General features: G+C 40.7%; 1 protein-coding gene and 1 pseudogene across 1 annotated transcript in view; both read right to left on the reverse strand.

Annotated features, from left to right (window-relative positions):
• Positions 1-25,628, reverse strand: part of EGFLAM (EGF like, fibronectin type III and laminin G domains) — a 72,084-nt gene that overhangs the window by 25,028 nt on the left and 21,428 nt on the right. The window contains exons 5-12 of the mRNA XM_021552052.3: positions 24,980-25,097; positions 24,596-24,731; positions 18,066-18,232; positions 5,837-5,952; positions 5,281-5,605; positions 2,758-2,858; positions 1,471-1,571; positions 264-408 (exon numbers count right to left, since the gene is read on the reverse strand). Of these exons, the coding sequence (XP_021407727.2) occupies positions 264-408; positions 1,471-1,571; positions 2,758-2,858; positions 5,281-5,605; positions 5,837-5,952; positions 18,066-18,232; positions 24,596-24,731; positions 24,980-25,097 (1,209 nt within the window). The remainder of the gene's footprint in view (positions 1-263; positions 409-1,470; positions 1,572-2,757; positions 2,859-5,280; positions 5,606-5,836; positions 5,953-18,065; positions 18,233-24,595; positions 24,732-24,979; positions 25,098-25,628) is intronic.
• On the reverse strand, positions 9,359-11,969 carry LOC110482269 (small ribosomal subunit protein eS6 pseudogene; annotated as a pseudogene).

The raw sequence follows: 25,628 nt of genomic DNA on the forward strand, positions 1-25,628 counted from the left end.
GTAGCTGAAGGGTGGCAGAGCAAACGTGGAATACAACAGGGAAACTGTGATGGAATTCAGCCCTGAGATATATATCTCTGTGATTTCTAGACTATGTATTTGGAAGAGTAATCTGTACTGTGATCCTAGTTCACTACATGTCCTAACACAAATAAATAAAACTATACCTTTTAAGTCTGATCAGGCTTCTGGTGACAAGAAAAGAAACATCATCACAACCCTGAGAGACTCCAAGATCAAGCCACAAGGGCAGTATTACCAACCTGAGATTTTCCTGTCACTGGAGCATTGTTGTCCATCCTGAGCCAGCCATTCACCCCATCTCTGAACAATGTGACACTGTGCCAGTTCCCCAGCTTGATTTTGTTTTCACTCGTTATGACTCCAACTCCTGTGCCACAGTTGAACCTGGGAACATGAGACAGAGAGGGCAAGGTGATAATCTTACATTAATCAAATAACCAAAAATTGGTTTTAGACTCCAAATATTCTTTTTGCACTTTGGAACCTCTGTGTTCCACACTGCATATTAGCACAGGAAATTCAGACAGCAAGCCTACATAAGATCTGTTCCAAATTTCAAACTTCATTATCTGCTTTTCTAACGTAGAGAAGATTTGCATTCTCTGTCCATACCAAGTGCATTGCTATTCTTGCCAACAGCTGAAACAGTTTCAAGATGGAGGGTATTACAATCTGAGTTCCTGCTATTACAGTAATTTCTCCTGGGAATTTTTCTAGCTCCCTGGTAAAAGGCTGGTGATACATTAATAACTCTACTAGTCTATTTGAAACTCAGTGCTTATTGACAGGAAGACCTCCAGGAGAGCTGAATGTGCACAAAATGTCTCATTTTCCCTGACTGTCATGCAGTGCAGGTGAATAGAAACACAATGAAGGCACATCACCCCACCTTTAAAGGACTCACCCTCCCAAGTAAGGACATCCTGGAAATACTCTTTCACTTGCTTCATATATATCAGATTGCAAGATACAGTCTCCATCTTCATTTAAAAAACCTAAACAAGGTACCATCTAAACAAAACATATGAGATGAAGTTTGTGGCCCCTTGCTGGCACTACATCCTTTGTTCTGCTACATTATCTACAAACCTTTTTCTGTGAAGTAAAAACACTGACTCAATATACCATCAGCATAGCAAATACAGTGGCTCAATGACATTTCTGGTAACATAGCTATGAGCTCCAGACAAATGCCTCAAAGAAAACTGATCATTTTGCCTTTACACTGAGGTCTGAATTAAAGACCTCAACAGGGTACATGTTCACACACTAAAGAAAGATGAGAGAAAAAACTATTGAAGTACTTTTAAATGAAACTATACTGTCCATTTGGTGCACTGTATGGGGCAGAAGTCAAAGACACTGGAGATATTATTCACATATAGCCGTCCCAGGAGGCAGCAATAGCCCCTTCTCTTTGTATCAGATTTAGGATGGAGGTTTTACCTGAACTGGAGGCTACGTCGGATAATTGCCAGTGACATAAAATCACCACGACCATGTTCATTTTCTCCACAGTACAGCAGCAAACCATCTTCAGATTCAGCCTGCAATCATTGGGTCAACATGAAAAATCAAAGCCTCACAATTACAGATAAAAGCAAGAAGCAGTGGAGGACTTTTCTCCAGAAAAGGGTCACTATTTTTCAGAATAAGTTTTTAACTTGCAGGATCAGAAATTGTTTGATCAGTTTTGAATCCTGCATTTGAAAAACCTAGAAAATCACTGCCTTAATGGTTAAACAATTTAAGACCATCTCTTAAAGTATGGTACTATAGACAAGAAAAAAAGCCTGGAGGTATTCAAGAATGTCAGGCATATTCCACATGAAACTCCTGAGTAAAAAGTCTAGCAAGAATGTCCTAGCAAGCCTGGTAAGTGTAGACACATCAGACTCACTGTGCATGAATATATACACCCTACTTGACATGTTCCATGAGACTGACACTCCCCAAGCCAAAGAGGCTGTGCTGGCAGCATTTCTCTATATGCTCATAGGAGCTGACACAGTGGCTTTTTGCAGCCATCCTGCATTTTAAAATGGCAAATTGCCAGAGAAGTGTAAGATCACCACTGAGGCAACTGTTGCTGCTGCTTTGAGTCTCCTTCCCAGATTGTGAGGCTGGTGAGTCTGCTTTATATGGGGGTGGGGATGCATCCAAGAGCTTGGCCATCCTCCCTAGAGGCAGCCCTAGATGTTCTGTCCGTAATGAACAGACAGCACTAACACAAGCCAGTGTGGGATGTATCTGCATATTAGTCCTGCATTTTAAGCATCCTGAATGTATTAGTAGCCCATGTCCCAAACTTCAGAGAGGGAAAATAATGTCCACTTAAATTCTGCAGGGTGGGAAAGGAATGCTATATGTAGGGCAGTGTTTTGCTCAGTATGACAGGATCATAATCTCTTGTCCACAAAAATACAGCATACTGCTTTCAAACTCTAATTCACAAAAATTCTGTGTGTTCTTCAGCCTGTAGCTCATCCCGTGACTGCAACCTTGCCAATGTACATTGCTGCTAGTCCACAACTACTAGTCCCAGACATTCTCTCACGCAGTACCTACCAACAATGGATGAAAACCCTTCAACTGAGGGTTGAGCCAGATCTTTGCAGGTGAAGGTTATACACAAGTTCACCACAATCACACTGAAGCTAAGTTACTGCTCTATTGTCCACCATGTCAGAGTAAGTAAATAAAATTTAAAATGTGAGAATTGCTTAAACTTACCCTGAATTCAAGCGTAATTTGAAATGTCTGATAGGACTTTTTCAGTGGTTCAAAGGTGATATATGAGTAGCCAGAGAACTGAGGATACTGGATACTAATATCTGAAAAGCAAAGAGGGAAGCATCTTATTTAGCAGTATAAAATCAATATACACATTTAGTACTAGATAACATCAGGTGGGATGAAAGGCAGAGTTCCTCCAGAGACAACCATTAGTCAGTAGCAGTCAACAAACAGTTAACCTATTGCCTTGTCCTCCCACCACTTTTTACAGCTAATTCCTTTATTCCCAAGGACCTGGTGAACTTGGAAGGAAACAGGATACCGAGGGCCAAATAATGTTCAATAGTTTAATCAAAGAGTTCAGAGGAAATTTCTGCAGCTTTTCATCCCTGTTACAGAAGAAAGACCACATCAACTTTATATTTATCTTCTTTTAAGAACTGATTTAAGGAAGAGAGGACAAAGTAATTTTCTGTTCTGCAGGATTACAAAAACACACATGGGAAATACAGACAGACTCTAGGCAGCATTAGTCACTGCTACTCTGTAGCTGATGCATCTGGGGAATCACTGGATGCCTCATAACAGTCCAGCAGCCTCCAGCACTTCTCTTAAGTCAGCTTAGGGCAGAAGCTAAAAGGAGTGAAGGGGAGAAGAGAGTCCTTGCGGGCATCTTTCCATCCCTGGCTGCAACAGTGGCTCTTTTTACTGCTCTTGTTAAATGGCATTATCAACCCTCACCCTTTGGTGTCTTGTGTTAGACCCTGACCCTGAGAAAAAATGAAAATTAGAGATGTCTTACTGCTAGCCACTCTCAGCTGTAAAATTATCTTTTCAGCCTATTTTCATAAGAAACACTGAGAACGGATGCAGTTTCAGGCCTGAGTTTCCTATTCCTCTTTGCTATTTAAATACTGAGTTTTTCTCACTCAGTTTTGCAATCTGGGTAGAGTTTTTGCTTGCAAATATATGCATTTTAGTCTGAGGTGAAGGGGATTGGTGCTATAAACCTGAATGCAACCTCAGCAGAGAACAATTATCCCTTGTCCTGATCGCGGGCAGAACTGACTGGACCAGAGTGTGAGGCAGCTGTTGAAGCTGTGAAGAAAAGCTTGTTTCTATTCAGATTAATACATTATTTAACAATATTGTCTACTGAAGACAAACTCTGTACAAAGGAATGTTGCCACATGATGTTTACTCTGGAATAACACACTCCCCTGTGAAAAATAGTCTTTGGACTGGTGTTAATAGACTGCTTTACAAGTTGTATATGACCTTGTCAGTTCAAATAAATCCTCAACTCTTCATACTTGACCAAGGCCTAAAATCATATCTGCAGCTGTTCCATGTCGCTGAGCCATAGCAAATTGTTTTCAGAAGGAACCCTCTTTGTTCCAGCATTCCAGTTTAAGAAGATGAAGCACCCTCAGTGTCTGTATCCTTGATGCATGATGCTGTGCAACATGGAAGTCTAAAATGACCCTGTAGAAGAAACATGGATTCCTGATGCTCCTGATGCGCATGGCACAGTCTTGGCAGATCAGATCAGCAGAGGGATAGGAAGATGACAGGGATGTCCATCAGAGGGGTGGGCAGATCAGCTCCTTCTTAGCTGGAGGAACAGCACCACACCTAATGGGACGTTTTCTTTTCAAGAGGCACCTTGGTCACCAAACCAGAAGAAAAATTACTTCAGGTGGAAAAAGTAAACTGCTTATGGCCTGGTGAGGGAGCTGGATTGGTTCACCAGGTGATCTACTCAGTGTTACCCTTGTGAAAGTGGGGGTTTAGGTCTCTAGAGGGAAAGAACAAGAAGGCAGGGAGGGAAGAAGAAGAAGGACAGCAAGTTCTTGCCATGGCTCAGTTGCCCTGAAAAGGGGCAATAGGACTGGTGGCAAGTCCTTACTGAGACAAACACACCACATTGACTCAGCCTTCAGGACATGCTTTTTGAACTGATGATGAGATTTTGTTCCTCCCTTGCCCCACTTTGTCTGACATGAGTGCTGCACTGCAGACTTGCAGCCCATGAAGAAAGCCTCCTCTGGAGGTATTTTTACAATGGGAGTTTTCTCTCATCCCTGCAGTGAGACCAGCATCATCTGGACCACACAGAACATGGTGGTGATTCAGGGCTTCAGCTGCTGCCAAAAGGCAAATGTCATAGAAGGGTTGAATGTCTTCAGCTTCCATCTGAAGGTGCCATGACTGGATCCTGTTACACCTGGGTGATTAACAACATCCCTGCTTCATCACCCCCTGACTCTTAGGTGGGGGAAGGATGATCAGCTGCCCCCATGCATCTTTACACAGGTTCTGCATTCAGCTTTATTAAGGAATTACTTTTTCCCACCTCATTGAGGGAAATAAAGCAAATGGGGTGATGCCTGAACTGCAAACCACCTTTGTCAGAGATCCACAAAGCCCAGGTGGCTATTCCCAAAGTGCACACTGGTGGGCTCTTTGCAAAGCTGCTCCTTGACCCAGACAAAGAGCAGTGGGCACACAGAAACCTACCTTCCTCACATGTCTCCCCTCCTTTGCCCAAGTTGCAGTGGCAGCGGGAGCCGCCCCGGTCGTAGTCGTTGATGCAGAAGCTGTCTGCAGAGCACACGGCCTCGTCGCAGGACAGGTCAAGGAGGCGCGCGGCAGAGGACACGCTGCCCCTCGCTGTGGCCACCCTTACTGTGGTTGAAGGCCGTGTGACGGCAGCAGTGGAAGGAGTGGGTTCAGAAGTGGTTGTAAGGACCCGTGACAGAAGCCTGGAACTAGACCCTGGAGTGACCTTTGTTTCAACCAGAAATTTTCTGTTGCCTCCTTTAATAGCAGGAAGTGGTCTGAGCTGAAAGGAGGAAACACCAATTCAGTAAAATCAAAATTCTGTGGGGAAACAAAATTAATACCTTTTAAGATGCAGATCAAAGGCAACAAACTCATCCTCAATGAAAAAAAGAAGTGACCACATCACTATATCTAAGCACTTAATATCACATATTAATCTTCCTGACAAGACACTTTAAAATATCTAGATTATAAAGAAAACAGAAGTCCAAAGACAAATCTTGACATTTACCTCTTCTATATAAATGTCATAGTCTGAATCATCAATATCAAATCCATCACCATCACCAGTCACTGTGTCTGTGATGTACCGATGCCCATAGTTTCCACTTCCCAACTCCTCAGAGCCTGAAAAGACATAACGAGCATATTCAGTTCATATAGTTTTTTATCTTTGCATACAGCAATTCAGATCTTACCACTCCCGATTCATATCACCTAAATCTGAACAAATGTTTGTTCAACTTGTACAAATGTAAGTGTCAGTCTGGAGATAGCAGATCCTGTCCAAATGATATATACACAACTTAAAACAAGGTGAAGACCTTCATTTAGTCACTTACTAGGTGATTAAACAAAGTCAGCAAAGCTCAGTTCTCCTTCTATAAACTGACTTGTATTCATCATTTTTCTAGGACAAAGGTTTCAGACTTTTTTGTCATGGACAACATTTTAATGACTGAATTGTTTTTAAGTCAAGCTTTTGCCTTTTGGAAATACAGTCTTGTATCTGCCTTACTGGAACAGCAAAAGAGATAATAAATAGGAACAGCAAAAGATATGTGAACAGGTAAGATACACTCTATTTAGGACTTAATCTACTGACTCCAAAACTCCTGAAATTAGTGTCCTATGTGTATTCTTAGGCTATTTTTTAAAACACAATTCAGCACCTTGAAACAAGAAACATGCAGAAACATCTTCACCCAGAGGATTGCTGGGCACTGGAACAGGCTCCCCAGAGAAGTGGTCACAGCACCAAGCTCACAGAGTTCAAGAAGCCCTTGGACAATTCTCTCAGGCACATGGTGGGATTATTGGGGCTGTCCTGTGCAGGGCCAGAAGTTGGACTCAATGATCCTTGTTGGTTCCTTCCAACTCAGGAGATTGAATGATTCTATGACCATGTATTTTTCAAGTTCATAATCAATTTCTGCCATTCCCTGGAGTGCTGAACTGTGCTTTGGAGGACTCTGAGCTGGGAATGGACAGTTTAAACAGTAAGGGGATCCTCATTTCTATTTCACAGAAAGCATCTGTACTTTTCTGCACTTTACATAGCAAATGCTGCCTAAACAATGGTTTGTGCTTTTTTAGTCATTAAAATTCACCAGGTCATGAAGAAATATAGTTGAAGTAACCAAATCATTACTGTTACTTGTCATTTCAGTGAGGCTGAGAACAGATATCTTTAAACCATTAAAACAACAGACTCACATATCTGCCTTTTCCCTACAGTATTTTTCCATCACTTAAAAACAGCATAAGCAACCTTTGATTCACAAAGTCTCTCTAGTGATCTGAATGTACTTCCCTAAATCTTTTTGTACTCTCTCCTCCTTTGCTGTGATTGCAACCCAGAAGTCCAGGCAGGCAGTTATGAAATCCAACATATGTGCACCAGAGATGAATGTGTGCCCTGGCTGACTAACTGGCCACGCTCTGTATGCTCTGCAGGGGTTACTTATCAATGGGCTTTGCACATTACATAAGCATACAGAAAAATTAGAAACAAATGAGTAGAAATAATGAGGCGCACACACTTGCAACCAAGACAGCATGCTGGACTGGGACAGAATGTGTGTAAGTCTTTCCACTCTAACATGTACATCTAGTCATCTGTAAATAATACATTTTATCTGTACATTAAACAGAAGTATTCAGCACTGAGTTCTACCAAATGAGCTAAGCAGAGAACTCCACTCTGTGACTGGTAACAAGATGAGGCAAACAGGACAAACTACATCCAGATTATTTCTGCTACTGACTGTGAACACACAGGCAAAGGATTACTGTTAGGGAATCAGACTGCACATTTATGAACTGGTCCCAGTCCTACAAAAACTGGAATTAATTTCACCATGCTGAAATCAAAATGTAGAAAAAAACTCTCTTACTCCTAGTACTCAAATTTATAGTCATTCAGGGTAATCACCATCCATAATAATTTTACTCCAGGTAGGAAGCTAGGGAGACTAAAGCAGAGAAGAGTAGAGCACAGCAGAGTATAACAGAGTAGAGTACAGTACAGTACAGCAAAGCAGAGTAGAGTAGAAAATTATTCCATTGGAAGGAACCTACAATGATCATCTGCAAGCTGCCCATCATAGCATCAGAATCACCTTCTTTAGTAGACAGCAATTCTCTAAGACATGCCTTTCTACAAAAGAGTTTCAGAATATAAAACCACATATATATGCATTACAAATATGATTTGCAGTTGGATTGCCTACTTTTTGTAGCAGGGTGGGGTTACAGGGGTAGCTGCTGTCAGAAGCTGCTAGAAGCTTCTTCCATATCCATATCCCTGGTGGCTCCAAGGATGGACATGCCAGGCCAATTAGAAATGAAGGTAATGCCTCCATGATAACATATTTAAGAAAAAAAAATCAAAACAAGGTTTGTGGCACAGTTTTAATTCCAGTTTTTAATTTAAATAGAAGAGAAGGAGGTGAGAACATGTGAGGAGAGCAACAGACACAGGGTCAGTGAAGGAGGAGGGGCAGCAGCTGCTCCAGGAGCCAGAGCAGAGATTCCCCTGCAGCCCCTGGTGCAGCCCATGCTGAGGCAGCTGTGCCCCTGCAGCACAGGGAGGTGCAGGGGGAGCAGAGATCCACCTGCAGCCCTGGAGGAACCACACCAGAGCAGGTGGGTGCCTGAGGGAGCCTGTGAGCCTGTGGGAGACCTGTGGGAAGAGGGCCCTGCTCCCAGGCTGGGCTCTTCAGGCTGGAGCACCCTGAAGTCCCTGAAGGACTGCACCCCACAGAAGAGTGACCCACTGCTGCAGAGTTTGAGGGCTGCTGTTGCCCATGGGATGGACTCACACTGCAGTAATTTGCAGGGGGCTGCTGTCCATGAGATGGAGCCATGGAGAAGTTCATGGAGAACTGTCTCCAGTGGGAGGGACCCCACGGTGCAGCAGGGGAATGACTTCTCCTTTCCCTCAGCAGCAAGAGAAGCCGGGGTGATGAACTGACCACAACCCCCCTTGTAAGGGCTTCTTTTACTGCTCGGTATTCTGCTCTGATTTTGTTAGTAAAATTTCCCTTATTATCTCTAAGTGGAGCCTGTTTTGCCTGTGATGGATGATATTTGATGTGTGTTCCCTTCAGGTCCTTGTTTTCAACACATGAATTGTTCATTAAATTTTTTCTCCTCTGTCTAGCTGTGGAGAGGAGAAAGAAAGTGACTTTGGTGGGGGCCTGGCATCTGGCCCAGGTTAACCCAGTCTTCTTACTGGAGAACATGGGCAATCATGAAGATTTTGAAATAAGGACAGTAACTGGGAGAAGTAATAGGCAAAATAAGTGTTAACAAGTGTTAAGTGTTATGGATTAGAATGATCACGGGGAATTTTTCTTCTAATTATGGTGAAGGATCAAGAAGGGAATTTTATGCAAATTGCTCATTTTTGTTCTGTGTTGTGATGATTTTATTTTGGTTTTAATGTTGGGGGTTTATTTAAAGTTCACCACAAAAGGGATTTACTGGTAATATCATGTACAATATATTTTTAGTATCACATGCAATGTCCTTACTTCTGCCTTGATTTAGATGTAGAAGCTCTCAATGAAGAAAGCCAGCTTCAGTTCACAATCTGCTCCTAGCATTTCTCATTGGCTTCCTTCATTCTCTTGGCCAAGAGTTTTGTATTCTACTGCTTCTTCCTTGTTCTTTTGAGTGCACTGCTTCTTCAGATCTATATGCCTATGCTTATGCTGCAGCACTTGAGTAGTCCCTAGTCACTGGATTTTAGGAGCCTTGGTTCTGGGTTTCTTGCCTGCCTTGCTCAGAGGCTTCCTCACAACATACTGGCAAATGTCATCCTTCTTAGACAGGTTGAACAGCTTGGGCATTCTGATGGTACTCTTGGGACCAAGATGATAGGGTTGTGTCAGTCAGCCCCAGAATGCCCTTTTCACTCTTTTTCACTATGACAGAGTTCAGGACATTCAAGTTTGCATCAACAATGTAACCACGAATGGATTTGCACTTTCTCCAGTTCTTCTGGGGTGATAGCAGGAATGCTCCTTGCTGAGCAGAAGGTAGACACATCTGTGAGGCAGGACACCTTGCTTCATAGGGAAATCTTTGTCATCACTGATCCAGAAAACATATCCCTCCCACTCCTCACCAAGGGAATGAGAATGGCTCTGTGGCCATTCATTTCTCATAAAATGTTCTTAGCTTGCACCTATTGTCCACTTTAATGAGCATTTGTCAGCCAGGGCTGGGAAAGAGATGGTTAGCTTCATTGTGCTCACACCTTGACACTGCTGGAAGGAACAGCACCAACTCAGCTCTCAGCATTCACAGCAATTTTCAGCTCACTGAATCACAGCATCACAGAATTAACTAGATTGGAAAGGACCCTTGAGATCATCAAGTCCACCCACGGCCTAACACCACCTTATCAACCAAACTATGTCAGTGTGCCACGTTCAGTCTTTTTAAACATGTCCAGGGATGGTGACTCCACCACTTCCCTGGGCAGATGATTCTAGTGCCCAATCACTCCTAAAGTGAAGAATTTCTTCCTAATGTCTAGCCTAACCTCCCCTGGGTCAGCATAAGATTGTATCCTGTTATTCTGTCAATGATCACCTGCAAGAAGAGACTCACCTGCTGCTGACAAAAATCTCTTTTTTGGTAGCATAGAGGGTGATAAGGTCTCCACTGAGCCACCTTCCTTCCAAGCTAAACAACCCCAGATCACTCAGCCATTCTTCATAAAGCTTGTGTTCCAAGCCTCGTTGCCCTCCTCTGGACACATTTGAGAATCTCAACATCCCACGTAATTTGAAGGGCCCAGAACTTGATACAGCACTCAAGGTGAGGCCTCACCAGTGCCGTGTACTGGGGACAATCACTGCCCTGCTCCTGCTAGCCACAGTATTCCTGATACTGGCCAGAATGCCATTGGCCTTCTTGGCCACCAGAGCACACTGAATACTGTTCACAAATTTTCATTGAAAATACAGGGAAACCACATTTCCATGCATTTTTAGTGAACTTTTTGGGATATTCCAATTTGGCCCCCACTCCCAGCTCACCTTCTGGGGGTGGTTCTGAGAGTTTTTTGTCTCAGTAGTGATCTTTAAATTTTGGAATGAGTAACAATAATCTGGGAAAAAGCCAATGGGCTATCAGTTCCCTCTCAGCCATTGTTTGGAAGTTCACCATTTCCCCCACACTCCCTATATATTTTTCATACATTGGAGTGGGTAGAGGGATCAGTTCCCCCTCCCCAACAAGTTGAAACTTCTCATGCAACAGTATGCTTCTGATTAAAAGATACAGCTCTTGCCATGTGCTTTTTCTTCAGAAAGCTTTATTTCATTTCCCAACATCAGTAAAATTTTCAGAAGAGTCTCTCTCCTTTGTAACTTAGATAATAGGGTGTGGTATCATCACCATCAGCTCTGCTCCATCATATGCTAATGCCTTAAAAAAGAGCAGGCCAATATCCCTTCCATTCCTCACCAAAGAAATCACCCAGAACCTCTATGGCCATTTGTTTCTCATAAAATGTTCTTAACTTGCACCCATTATCCACTTCAATGGCTTCTGGCAGCCAGTGGCTGGGAAAGAGATGTTCAGCTTCAGCCTGCTCACACCTCAATGCCATGGGAAGGGACAGCACTAACTCAGCTCCCAGCATTTGCAGCAATTTTCAGCTCCCTGAACACTGTTGCTTTTAAATCAGATCAGTGCTACTGTCCCCAGAACTGTGGTAAAAACAAAAGTTCTCCAACAACATTTTTTAAATATTAGAGAATTATGGCATTATTTTATTCTGGCCAGGATATGTAACAGAAATAATTTCATCCACACATTGCCTGGGTTGTGCAGAGAAAATCATTCCATCACAGATGGCTCTTTACTAGATTTTTCACATACTTATACAGTCAAAACCCAGAGAAATCCATTCGTTCATTGATCCTAAGTTACACAGTTCTTAGTTGGATTCCTATTGGTTACTTATCCCTTTGCCTTTGATGCAAATCAGGACCTCATTCTTGGTTCTCTTATGATCTTTTCTCAGAGCAGATGTCTCTGACACACCAGGGAGGAAGATCAGGTGTTGATGTTATTGTTATGTTGACGCTTATTCCTCGTGCATCCTCTGGCAGCTCCCAGTCCATTGAGATGTCAAGCTCATCAGGCCTTGCCCAGGGAACAGTCTCTTAAAAAGAAACTTCCATTCCCTTTCCCACAGGGCAAAGATGAAGAAAACCCGTAAATGAAGTTAGTTAAAAAGTTTAGAAGTTGTATCATTTCCAATATTGCTTATTGCCTTAATATTATGTGTCTGAAAGTAAGAGCTAATTTTGTTCTTATAATAAATAAAAGTATAATTTGCCTAAGAGCAATGGAAGCCATAAAGATAATCTGGGAATAAACAAATGAAAACTCACAATGATCTATCAAGGGAAACAATCAAATCTGTACTCAAACAAGCTGTAATACACAAACTCCATTTTCTAACTTAGAACTCATAAGCTACAAAATAAACATCTGTTATGGTCAAAATGCTGTCATATTTTTTTTCTCTTTCCAATCAAACATTCTACTGGCTTAATGGGATGTAAGTTTGATAAGGATGGCAGGAGTGAAGCAATGCAGAAAATGAAGAATCTATACACAGGAAAACATTAGATCTCAAATTCATATTCAGATAAATGCATCTGCATGTATGGATATGATTATAATGTCATGCCAGTTTGACAGAAATGTAACTCTCCTGATTTGAGTGGTTATCACTAAAGTACATTAATAATTGCCAGCATGCAATGAAACATGGTAGCTTGGGAGACTGGCAGTTTCATCCAGCATATCAAAATGTTCCATGCTTTTCCAACAGAAGACCTCGGGAGACCAAATGTACCCACTATTTTAAACTGGACAATGCTTCCTTTCACATTATTGAACTGGTACAACATTTAGAGTCTGAAGAGAACAAAGAAGGTATGGCATATTGTGTCTAGTAGAAAGAGAGCTTTGAGGCCCTTCTTCAAAGACACTCGCTATGTAAGTTTGGTGTTACCAGAATAAGTGTGACTTCAGAAGATGTCCTAATATCCACAGGTCTCCAACTCTCCAATTTTTCCCCTTCCTGACCCTAGCTATCTGCATTTCAGCCAGCACATGCTACATTTCTCTACCTGCTGATCTGTGAGCAGCTTTGTTAAGATGTAATGCACTTGGGAGCAATGCAGATGCTGGATGGACTCCTGACCATGTCTGAACTTACACAGGTGAGTACACACATGACTGATGAGGTATCATACCACTGGCTTCTCAGCTGCCCTGTTCTTCCCTATATTTGGTCTTTGTTCACTGGACATAACATGATAGCCACATGTGATGCAATAGAACTACAAATCAGGATGCATAGAAATTAACAGGGCTTTTTGTAGATAAACCACAACATCAGCCCATGTTGTAACTGCACTGTGCTGCTTCCCTGGAGAGCTCATCTTGTAATTGGTTGTAAATCAGGGACAATTAAGCAAAGTGGTACACTGCAAATACCAAAACTACGACAGCAGAGATTATAAGCAGGCTATATTTAATTAAATCAGTGTTCCAGTGTACAAGGAGATGAAGTCTGTATAAGACCTTCTACCAGGTCCTATAATCCTGTTTTACAAATAATTTAAGAACTTCTGGGGGTCATGAACTTTAGACAGCTTCTTTCCAAATAATTAGGGATTAAGTTATACTACGGAAATCCTCAAAACAAATATGAAGCTGCAAAAACGTTTGTATTGCTGATTAGGTTGCCATCATCCTACTGATGAAGAGACATGAGAGAATGTAGGAGGTGGAACAGGGGGCACTGTCACACAGACAGATTGAACTGAAATGTTAACAGACTGACTGGCTTCATCCAGAACCCCCCACAGGAGGGGTTTCTTAATCCAAAATACATCAGGAACATTTTAAAACATGTCTTATGCTTTCCAATGACTCACAGTGTGACTCTGCATGTCACTTGGCCTGTCTCTTGCTTTTTGTTACTGTCCCTACAACTATCAACGCTGCTTTTGTAAATTCTCTGGAGGTGTGTGGGAAACAGTTCTGTGGAAAACCGTCTCCATTTACTATCTCCAGGACACATCACCAGCATTTAAATAAAGTTTTGGGCCCCAGAGGCTGCCCCTTTTTTTGTGCCTGAGCCTTACTGACACATTCAAGCTCCATGCAGAATATATAAGCATCTGTGGCAATACCCTGCTCTGTGTGATCCTGGCATGACAGCCAGGGCCAGAGGAAGGGATGTGCCCTGCTTAAGCAGTCACTTCTGTCACGTTTATTGTGGAGACAAGCAGGAGGGTATTTTTAACAGAAGACACTTCCTCTGTTGGTTCGGTAAAGCCCAAGGCTGTTGACCTTGCAGGCACAGTGCAAGCCCCATCTGTTTCCCGAGGAGATGAAGGGTATTTAAGCAATGCAGGTGATGACATTTTTTTTTTGTTTTATTCTTTGAGACAGTTTATTTTATTGTTTCTAAACTGTGCAATCTTTTATTTTCCAGTGAATTTTCCATGACATTTTGAAAGATTTTATACAACAAAATCCCAACAACCATGTAGGTGAAATACCCACAATGTGCAACTGTAATTAAGAAAGGCAACAAAAAATTGATTTGTTGCATAATTTCCCTCTAGCAAAAAATTAATAAAACCAAATCATAAATAAATGAGAACCCTTGGGGAAATATGCCCTCTCCTTACTCCCTGAAAATGGAGCAATTAACAATACATGCATTTTTTTTAGTACGTAAGGGGGTAACTGCTTATAATCAAGGCCACATGTTCTATTTTCAAGGACCTTGAGAGGTCTGTCACGTTAGGTGACACTGTCAACATCCCTTTAGGGGAGCAAAGGTTTTCCTATTCTGACCTGAAACAACACAGTAAGGAGTAGTGCAAATCCACCTCCATTTTAAAAACAAAAGGAGTGAACTACCTGTGAGAACAAGATAAACCACAACAGAAAACATCCCCAAGTAGCATGGACTCATCTCTGCTTCATCCTGCCTACAAGAGCTGCAAGACAACCTGAGTAAGACATCATGGACCCTGAAGGTCCTCTGCATTTGAGGTAATGTTGGGAATTTGCTAATCAATTAAAATAAACATCAGAAAAGCACTACTTATGTCAAGTTGTGCATAAAAAAATCCAGCATATACAAGTGTAATATTGCAAATTTTTTAAATCCAAAAACACTAAGGACCTTAGTGCCAGCACCATGTGAGCTAAATGTAATGCAAAGGAGTCAGACATAACTTCTGCCAGTTTTCTAAGATATTTCAGGAATTTCTGAAGAACAGGCAGGCAGAAGATAGCACCAAAATTCTGCATATAGTATGTTTCACTGCATAGGTGGAAGGAGGAACCACAGGTAGTAATTCTTATGATGTGCACTCCGAAGAAAAAAGGTGCTTCAGTTTCAGAGATGCCAGCTGTCTGGCACCTTTTCAAAAATGCAGGTGACTAAGAGTCACTCGCTGGCACTTTGAGACAGTCAAGCAACTGGTACCACCTGAGCCAGCCCCAGGGGACTATTAGGTGTCTGTGAAGGGCACATGCCCTCCTGCAGTGACCCACGGAAAAACACAAAACTTTGAGGACCTCAAATCTACTGAACATTAACACTTGAGCAACTGAAGTGACTGATTAACTGGACCAAAATTCTGTGTTTTCTGGCTGCCAGAAGCAGGAGGGTACCTTCAGATATATAATATGAATTAGGATTGAGTTTTAATTTGATGCCTATGAGAACAGTGTGTAGTTTGGGGGTTTTTTTAATTCCTGGGGTTTTTTCTGAAACTTGTCCATTGAATCATTCTTCAGAGGTTTTTAATGTTTTGGGGAAAAATATATGTTCAGGCTATGCACAGCTTTAATGAAGAACAATTTTCTCCTGATAAAAATTTAGCTTTTCTACTAATATGCAGAGTACTTGTGTATCTGGTTAACATCAAGTCAGTCTCCTACACAGACATCAAAAGTAGAGACAAGTGAAAGTTGCTATCAGCTAGACTATCAACTCAGCTACAGTCCTCCCTTCAGAAAACCAAATAATTTATTTCTAAAGGCATGAATCCCTGACACTTTTGAGCAACAATCCTTGCACTGCTCAAATCTGCTTGTTGTGATGACAGGTATCCACAAGATAATGCAGGTTTTCATGCATAGTGGCAATATGTAGTTTTTAAGCCCATTTTCAAGTAGCACACTGACAAAAGAACAATTGCATTTGCCAAAGGGTCTAGAGTCCCAAAGTAGCCCCAAGTACAAATCTGGAGCAGGGCTGGAGCACATCATAGACATGACATGCCCTGGCCTGCAGGAGCTCTGCCTGGTCATGAGGGTCTCTGCCAGCACTGCCAGGCCCTTGGAGCAGGGAAACCAACCTCTCAGTCACTGCAGCACTGATGTGCCTACCCTGGGCCAGCACAGACTTTTTAAGCCAAATCAAACACCAGTGCAAAATGCATAATGTAATGAATTTTCAGGTCTGATCCAGGCATAGAGAACCAAGCTAATGTCCCTTATGAACCCCTCTAGAAATCAGTGCTTACCCACACCAGATGTGAATTTGCTTTCAAGCTCTAATGACAGAAACCCATGATCTAGAGACATCTTGGCAGGCCTCTGTGGAACAAGCAGTTTCCAAGGCAAAGTGCCTTCCCTGGAGTACTGCAGTAATAAGCTCAGCATGAAGATGATTCCACCCTTATTAATAGAGCTAAACACTTTATCTTTTTCTGACCAAAGGATGCAGCTGCTAACATCCAAAGATAAACAAGATACCAAGGAGCACATATGTGCCTGAGACAGCAGGAGTTGACCCTGGAGAATTCCATGGGCCAAGGAACTCTAGAGTACACTACACAAAATTTTCACAAACATTTACTTCAGAAGTTAAACTATGAGCTCAGCAGCCATGGCAAACTACATGCAAACTGTTCAAGTGACTGAATTTATGACAGAGGGACAAAAGGAAAACTAAAAACTACCATATAAGACTCAATGAAAAAAAAAAAAACCTGCCATATGAGACTCAATGAAAAAAGGGATTCCACAACAGAGAGGCAGTTTAAAAAGAAATCTTTATCAGGTTAAATTGGTGGGTCACTAAGTATATTATTTGTTTTTGCAGCAGGCAAACTCTTCTTGCAGAGATCACAGTCCTACCTGAATATTTGCTGCTCACTTTCACTAGTTAATTTGAGATAGTTTGCAATTGAGAGAGTGAGAAAATAAAAATAAAAGGCACTTAAACTTAAAAGTACTGATGTATATTTTTATAGAAAAAGTTTGAGACATTAATGATTTAGCTCAGTTAGTCCCCATACCTTGCTGGCTTTGCCTCTGTTTCCTCCATTGCTTCTCTTTGTGACATTGGCTTTTTTGCTGTTAGAAGATGTGATTTGTGCAATTCCCAATATGCTCTGTGTTGGCTTGGTTTCGATTCTCACATGCAAGCTATGAATTTGGGTATGATGAGGAGCAACAGCCCCTTAAAGTCAGCCTACAGAGACACTGGTACTGGCAGAGGATTGCATCCTGAGGAAGCCCAGCAGCAACTGGACCAACACTTACTGCAGTATGCATGGCCTATATTGCTACACAAATGTAAATATAATAGTTAACAAATTGGTATGATGGCAGGTTCATCTAATACTTTTGCTATGCAACTTCTGATCAGAAAGGGGTGCTTATTTCCTTATATCATTATTTTCATGACAGTGCTTAATGGTTAAGAGTCTTACTCCTCAGAAAACTCTGCAAGTTTGATTTGGTCTGAGTTGTTGAAATTATAAATGTTATATATAAGGTTCAGCTTCAAATAACAGAAAAAATGAACAATAGATTTTGTCTCTCTCATTTCTCCCCATGATATTCACTTATTTGTACTGCATGAAGCCAGCACAAAATTCAGAAAGTAGCAATCCAAAAATACCTGTCAATGACCTCCAGAGCAAAGAAATGGCATGAGAGTGATGCTGCCTAAGTCTTTTCAAATCTTTGCTCATGGCTTGACTTTCACAGGGTGCTTGCTACAAGCTCCTCAGACAGGACTGAGAGGTGTCAGAATGGAAGTGATTGTGCCTGGAGAGCAACTCTTTCACCAGCAGGCCTCCACAGATATCCCAGATACACTTTATTTACAGATATACTTCATTTTTATTCAGCTTTAATAACAGAAAGGTGGTTGTACTCACTGAATGTGCGGATGACCTCGCTCGGTGCACTGGCAGGGCTGGATCCAAAGGAGTTTTCTGCTCGGATGGCAAATTGATACCTTGTGTTTGGGAGAAGCCCTTTGAGAACCATGGACTCCATCTGGATGTGCTCTCTTATTACCGTCCAGTTGCTGTCAAGGTCTGGCCTTCAGGATCAAACAAAGACCAGATCTTGAATAATTAAAGCTGGCTGTATAAATTAGCTGCGTTTATACTTTTCTAGGGAATACACTAATAAATGAGACAGAAGTCTACTAAATCATCACTGAAACCCTTCATTCCTAAAGGATCACACTGTGCAACCCACCATTACCAAGCTGTGAAGCCTGTGATGTCAAAACTTTATAATCATACAAACGCAATAACTCAGAATTTGCTTATAAAGCCAAGGACCAACTGACAAATCCAATTAAGTTTATCTGTTTTGTGGATTTTGGATTTAGAGTTTTCAAGTAGGAGTCTATTACCCTCAGTTCCTAGCTCCCTATGTGGCTGTATAAGGCAATAGATGGCAATAGAGGGAAAGATCTTGATTTATTTCTAAGAGTTTGTGTTCTAATGCCAGTAAGTCCCTTCAAACATATACAAGCATTAGCAAGATGAGATTCCAGCATTTGATCTCCAAGGTAATCAGGTTAATCCACTCAGATAGGAACATACAGAGCCAAAGTCTTCTCTTCAGAAAAACAGACAAAAAAAAACACCAAAAAAAGAAAAAACACAAACACAGACAACCTACATAACCCACAGAACAATAATGCAGAGAACATGGCCTATGTACCTGGATTTTGTAACAATATTCCAATATCTGCTTTTGGACAATCCCTGGTCAACTCGTGATTCATACTGGAAGCCAACTGCCAGTATGTACTTCTCTAAGTGCCATTATATTTCAAGTGAAACCAGTGTAACTATTCACATGGCAGTTTGTTATCAAGTGTTTTAAGTTCATTCATAGAGGCACATTGTAAAGGGGTGGGTGACTTCAAGTAGTCTGAGAGAGTATTCTGATGCTTTGACACCATTTCCACTCTCTACAAAAGTGGCCTCTTCTTATCAAAGAGAGAACAAAATAAGAAGCTAAAAAAACACAAACAACACAATAATGTAAACATTCATTCTAGGCCACCCAAAATATTAAAATTAAAGCTTATGAAAGTAAAATAAGGACAGAAATAGCTTTCAAAGAAATTATTCTGGTGTTACTGCAATATTTATTACAGGAAATAACCTCCAAGTGCACCCTGAATCTACCAGTGTTTACACAGGACTAGCTGCAAATGTTTCCAACAGTCTTCAAGTTAAAAATTATAGTACAAGGCAGGCATTTTGTATTTGTTTATGTTCAGCTGGAAGGAAATGACAAAGTTAATGTATGTTTTCTTTTAGTGGTCAATACAAGATTTATTGATCACTGAAGTCCATTGCTTTGTGCCAGCATGGCAAATGCAGTGGCAAAGCAGAAGTTCCCAGCTGCCTGTCTCAAGTGCACAGTGGCACACAGGACATGAGTATCTCATTATTTTGCTAAAAATAAAAACAAAATCAGAAAAACTCGCAAGATGTAATGATAGCTAAACAGACCATCTTAAGTCACCCTTCACCACCATTTCCTGGTAGACAGAAGAGCATTTATTTTGGCTACCCTTCCATTGTTTCCCTCCTCTGTGCTTTTGATGCCAGAGCCAAAATGAAAATATATAGTGTTTTCCAAATGAAAGCTGTTAACATTGCCTCCTTCCAAAGGCTTGCTTAGTAGTGTTTTCAATTTTCCTGTACACATCCTTTTTCGGTTCTAATTCCAATCCAAGGAATTCCTACTAGCTCAAGAGCTGCCTCTTTGCAACAGACCTTGTCCATGTGTCCACCCAAATGGAAACAACACACCTTTGATGAAGGGACCCAAAGGAGGCATTGCGCCCTAAAAAGATCTAGGAGATAGCACAAACAGCAGGTTAGGCTTTAAATACACTGATTGTCCCTCCCAACATTTCCTTCTGCAGAAGTTTATAATAAAGGAAATGCCTGCAAACATGTAAGGATCTGCAGCTGAAAGAAAGAGGGAGATTTATCACTTGACCTTTGCTACCTCCCAGAATGCTCCCTGTGTGAGCAAAACAGTATGAGATGAAAACATGGCAAACAGATGGGGAAAGGAACACAAATTCAGCTGGTGAGTGCATCCAGGGCAAGCCAGCTCCCATGTTCCCTGAGATGAGAACATTTTGCTGAAAACTGTCTCCACGGTCCTTTTTTTTTATGTCGTATTTCAGTGTGTTGTCAACTTTTACACTGGAAGGGCTCATTCTGTTTCCACTTTTCCCATTTTCCTGCAGCATTCCCCAACACAGGGGACAACACCTTGCAGGCCAGTTCCAAATATTGTATCTGTGAATGGGAAAATCAGACAACTTCCATGGACATTGTCTGATCACAATTGCAGCTGTGCAACTCCAACACATAAATGCTATGCAGAAAGACTCTAACGCAAGTCATAGTGGTTTTAAAATAATAAATATATGGCTAAAGCAAATAGGACTGGATAGGTATAAACCAAGGGCAGAATTCAATGCCAAATGTACCCAAAAAGTTTAGATTATTGCTTTATGTTGTAACTTGGAAATGGATTCAGTTCAAGAAGGGAATTCTTTCTGATGCAGAAAACAGCAATTTTATAGTCACTTGAACTTCCTTTTAAAATCACGTGGAAATTATTTAAGTGTGAGGCACCCCCTCACACAATCCAATTTTTCTAATGTTTCTGATTGTTCTTCTGTGCTGTATTCATACTCATCTCAAGGGGAAAACTCATCTTGAAATGGTTTTAGAAAGTATTCCAGCAAATAATAAATATGATGACAAGTACAATACATAATCATTTGTGATAGAGAAATCTCTTGTATAATATACTGCACTATAATGTATTGTTTTTAGTAATTATTATAATTTCACATCACTGTGACACTTTGCACAAAATAGATCAACTGATATGCCAGGTTAGTTGTGAGGAAAGGAAAAGTGGACAATTTTGGTAACTCATTCTCTTGTTGGATATTCTTCTTATGCTATCTAATGTTGTTAAGCACTTCCTAATATCTTTCACTCCTCTTGCTTTATCAGTTACCTTTTTCAAGGAGTTAATCTCACAAGCAGTGCTCTAAATACTGAGTCAGATATACCTGCTTTGTGCAATAATCAGGGAAACAATATTAAAAGTATTTTTCCTAGACACTGGGAGGTGTCTCCCTGGTCAGATCTGTTGTTTCAGGTTCTTTGCAAACAAAAGCAAACAATGGTTAAGTGCAGTGTCAGAGACAGACAGCTCAGCAGAGAATGGATCCAGGGACAGACTTTTCTGGGAGGGAGAGGGAAGGCTTTAAATTAATCAAGAAATCTGTGCACAACACTATGCACCACCCTAACATCTGAATACTAATAAATCTCCCAGTTTTATCAGCAGAACCTGCCTAGTTCATTGCAGAAGAAGTTTCATGTCACTACCAAGATACTGAAAAATTTCCTTTGCATGCCAAGATTAATATTAAAATATTCATCTACATACCAATGAGATGAAAATAAAGTGACCTGGTTGTTTTAGGGCATATGCTGCTAAACTCTTGTGGTTCTGCAGCTGCTGTATGGCTATAAAAATTCAGATAAGTTAATCATCAAGTTTAAAAGATCATGTAGACATTCATCAGATTAAAATTTTGAGTATTTGGAGTATTTGGGTGAAAATATCCAAGACATTTTTAAGAATTAATTTTGTATAGCATCTTTAGGAAAAACACCTAAGCTCATATGCTTAAGTCTGGGGTCTTGCTTTAGAGACTTTCATAAAAATGTAATTTTTCATTAAATACTTCTCACTGTTAACCAATAGAATATTTACACTTAGTCTACAAAGTTGCACAGACATATATATTTTGATTTTAACATATCTTATTGCACATTCCCTAGAACTATCCAATGAAGAGTGAGTCCTACAGTCTCCCTCTGGACTTTCATCAGTTAGACAGATGGGATTGTGATCTCCCTAGCATACTTTGTTAGTTAGCAGCACAGTAGAGCCTGAATTAGCTCAGCTCACCTTATATCTGAAGCTGCCTGCAACCCTCCACTGCCTGTAGTGAACCAACTACTTCCTTTGGTCCCAAGGGAAATCCCTTAGGCAAGTGCTTAAATAAAGCACCAAATTTAGACCCTGAATGGAGACAGGATGCAGTCTAGCTCTGGATCTGATTAGACTCTGGTATCCCAAAACAATTAATATACAGAGTTTTCATGAATGCACTGAATTTCCCCAGTATCACAGCTGAGCAATTAACAGGAGTGCTTTGTCCCAGCATGATTTTCCTATGGTTAAAATCATGAAGTTAATTCTAAGGAGATGGAAATTATTTAAACAATATCATAGTTTTCAGACATTTGTGCCGTGCCAAAGCAAAATTACAGATTTGCATTAGAAAGTTATTAATTTTGCAAAATCACAGGATACTGGTGTATTTCTTTGACATAAGAGGACCCGATTCTAATTTACTTGAACTGATTTGTTTTAGTCTTACACTGGTTTAATTTACTAGCTTTAACACATGATAATACATTTTATAGTAATTAAAACTATATGCAGCAAAAGACAATGAAGCTTAAAGCTAAATGTTTACCTTTAGCTGCCATTAGGGCTTATGGCTCATTGAACTTACTCCAAATATACAACCAAGCTTCCAAGTCTAAGAGAGCATTATCCCAAGATTAACAAAGGCACTTTCAACTTAGCTTTAAACCTCAAACTAAACAGTGTAATCAAAACATTTTGCTGCTAGCAAATTCTTTCCCAAGAAAGCCAATGAAATACTGAAATTTCAATCACTCGCATCTTTTGACCTAAACAGCAGCTTTCCACTCCCTGGCTGAACAAAAACATTCAAGGGTGCACTTTCAGTGCATCAGACAGAGATGATGGTGCCCACTTCTTCCATTAGCAGGCTCCTGGTGCTATGAAGAAGTGTACATAAGCCTCCAGGTTCCACTGTGCAGTCAGTCAGAACACAAGAAAATCGCTTCCCCATCAACCGAGCAAATGAGAGAGAAGAGATGCAGGGAGAGCAAAAAGCTCAGATAAAAAATGTGCTAAAAGAATAGATATTTAAGATATTTCACTGTAGTCTGCAGCAGACATTACACAAAGGAGATAAGTATCTTTAGCCTTCATGTCCTGCCTTGCAGTGCACTGAATATTGGATGCCTCCAAATAAATATGGGGGCTTTCACCCCAAACACAAAGTGCATCAGTTAACAAGTAGGTTTTCAGTCCGGGTGTTCTTTCTGCTATATCAATATCTTTTTGCTATATCAGTATCTTTCAGATTGAATACTCAAATAATACCCATACTTTGAAAACCAAGTTCTTCCTGTGTGTTTAACAATAACAATTTTTTTTTTTGAAATTACCATGGTTTCCTTAAGAACGATTTTTTTTTTGACCTTTTACAGATCCGTTTATGAAGTTAAATTCCTTCTTTTCAAGGAACCTCAACTAAAACCTGTAATCAAGTATTCACTCAAAGGATTAAAGGGTGAATTTTACATTCACTGTAAGGGTAAACACTGAGGCAAATAAAAATAAATAGATTTGTATGCAGATATTAGCTCACAAGCATATGAACAGTCAAGTACAGATACTTGTTTATGCTTGCAGATACAATCACCTCCTCCTGGCCCTTTTTATGCAGCTTATAAAAGCAATTTGACTTGAAACTTCTGACAGTTCAGTTCTACTACTGTGAATTTTAAGAATTAATCACAAAAGAACAAAAAAGCACCCCACCAACATCCCACTTCCCCCCCCAAATCTAAACAGAGGGATCAACACTTTGTGTAAATTTGATTAGCATTAGCATAACAAAGCAAGTCTAAATCCTGCAAGCTTAAGACCCAAACAACTTTATGTTCAAGAGGTGTCTGGATCTGGCACTGGGTTATGTGATTTAGTCATTTAGAGGCTACAGTGTTGGGTCAATGATTGGGCTGGATGATCTTGAAGGTCTTTTCCAAAACTGATATTTCTATAATTCTATAACTTTTATCAGGTAAAACTGTCCAACATACTGAATTTTCAGTCCTCAGATTATTTTCTAAAGCAGCCCAGGAAACCACTCTGCCAAACATTTTTTTCTCAGCATAGTTTGATAGCATTTGATTACAGGAGAAACTTAAAACTTCATTAATCCAAGCCACTATTAGAGGAAACAGCTCAAATCAGACCTTATTTTTCTTCCATCAGAAAGTACAACTTATTGGTGATTTTATAACAAATTAGATACTTTCTGGTTTTGTCTTTAAATTTCCATGGTAATTCAACACATACTGAGAGGCAGACTAGGCATACAATACACAATAAGTAAATAAATCACATCTATATGCAGTTGAATAGTGCAGTTTAGGTTAAAAAAACCCCAAAACACTATAGTGCACAAACACTAAAACTCAGACTCCACTAGCAAACTTGCCTGATAAACTCCACTGTGTAGTACTGGATGGGAGAACTTCCTTCACTCGCTCCAGGCTTCCAGGACAATGCAACTTCTGAATCAGAAACCACCACAATCTGGGGCTGATAGGGTGGTGCAGGAGGCATGCACTTATCTAATAAGAAATGCAAAGGAGTAGCATTAGAGAAGCAGCTGGGTTGCTACACACAATACCCAACACCCACAGAGTCAGGAATCAAATTCATAGGCTTCTCCCCTCACACTACTGCCCCTCTAAAAACCCTATGTATGTGGAAAAGTGCCAGTGAAACACCTTTATATTGCACATGGCAGAGGTTGGGTGTGAGTGCTACAGACATCAGCCCTTCCAGTTTTGCAACAGAGCCCTGCAGGCAGAGTTACCTTGGGATAAAGTTGTGACCTCCCTGGGCATGCTGGGCCGTCCTTTCCCTGACCAGCCATACGCTCCAATGCTAACGCGGTGTGGAGTGCCTGGCTTCAGGTCGCCAATAACAACATCCTGCCAAGTCAAGAGCAGACAAGCACGTTGTGTCAGCAGCTCTGTTTAACTGGGGATGGCACTGTGAGCTGGGACTCAGGGATCTTACATGGTGTTTTCCCTTTACTCTCCTTGGAAGATGGTCCCCTGCCCAGTACAACTCAGAAACAACAAACACAAATAGAATCATGTTTCTTCTCAAGCTGCAGCTTCACCCCAGGGGAATTCACAAGGTTGACCTGGACCCATTTCTCAGCATAACTCATATGGTTGCAGATATTTGCATTTTATATCCAGCTTTTTCACTGGTAAAGTCAAAGTCACATACTATTCCCTCCATTGAGCCAACTGCTAGTATTTAGTATTAGTCTGGTGTGTTTTCCCTTTTTTTTTTTTTTTTTTTTTGTTTGTTTGTTTGTTTTTATTTCTCTTTTAAATTCAGAGGCCATAAAACCTCCCAAGAGTGAAGCAATTTGATGCAGTGTGAACTGATGATCCTTAATTTCTCATGGAGTAGAGCCCTATCCCATCACCTCTCACAATTTTATAAGC

This window comes from Lonchura striata, chromosome Z (assembly GCF_046129695.1).
Source record: "Lonchura striata isolate bLonStr1 chromosome Z, bLonStr1.mat, whole genome shotgun sequence".
NCBI classification, from domain to species: Eukaryota; Metazoa; Chordata; class Aves; order Passeriformes; family Estrildidae; genus Lonchura; species Lonchura striata.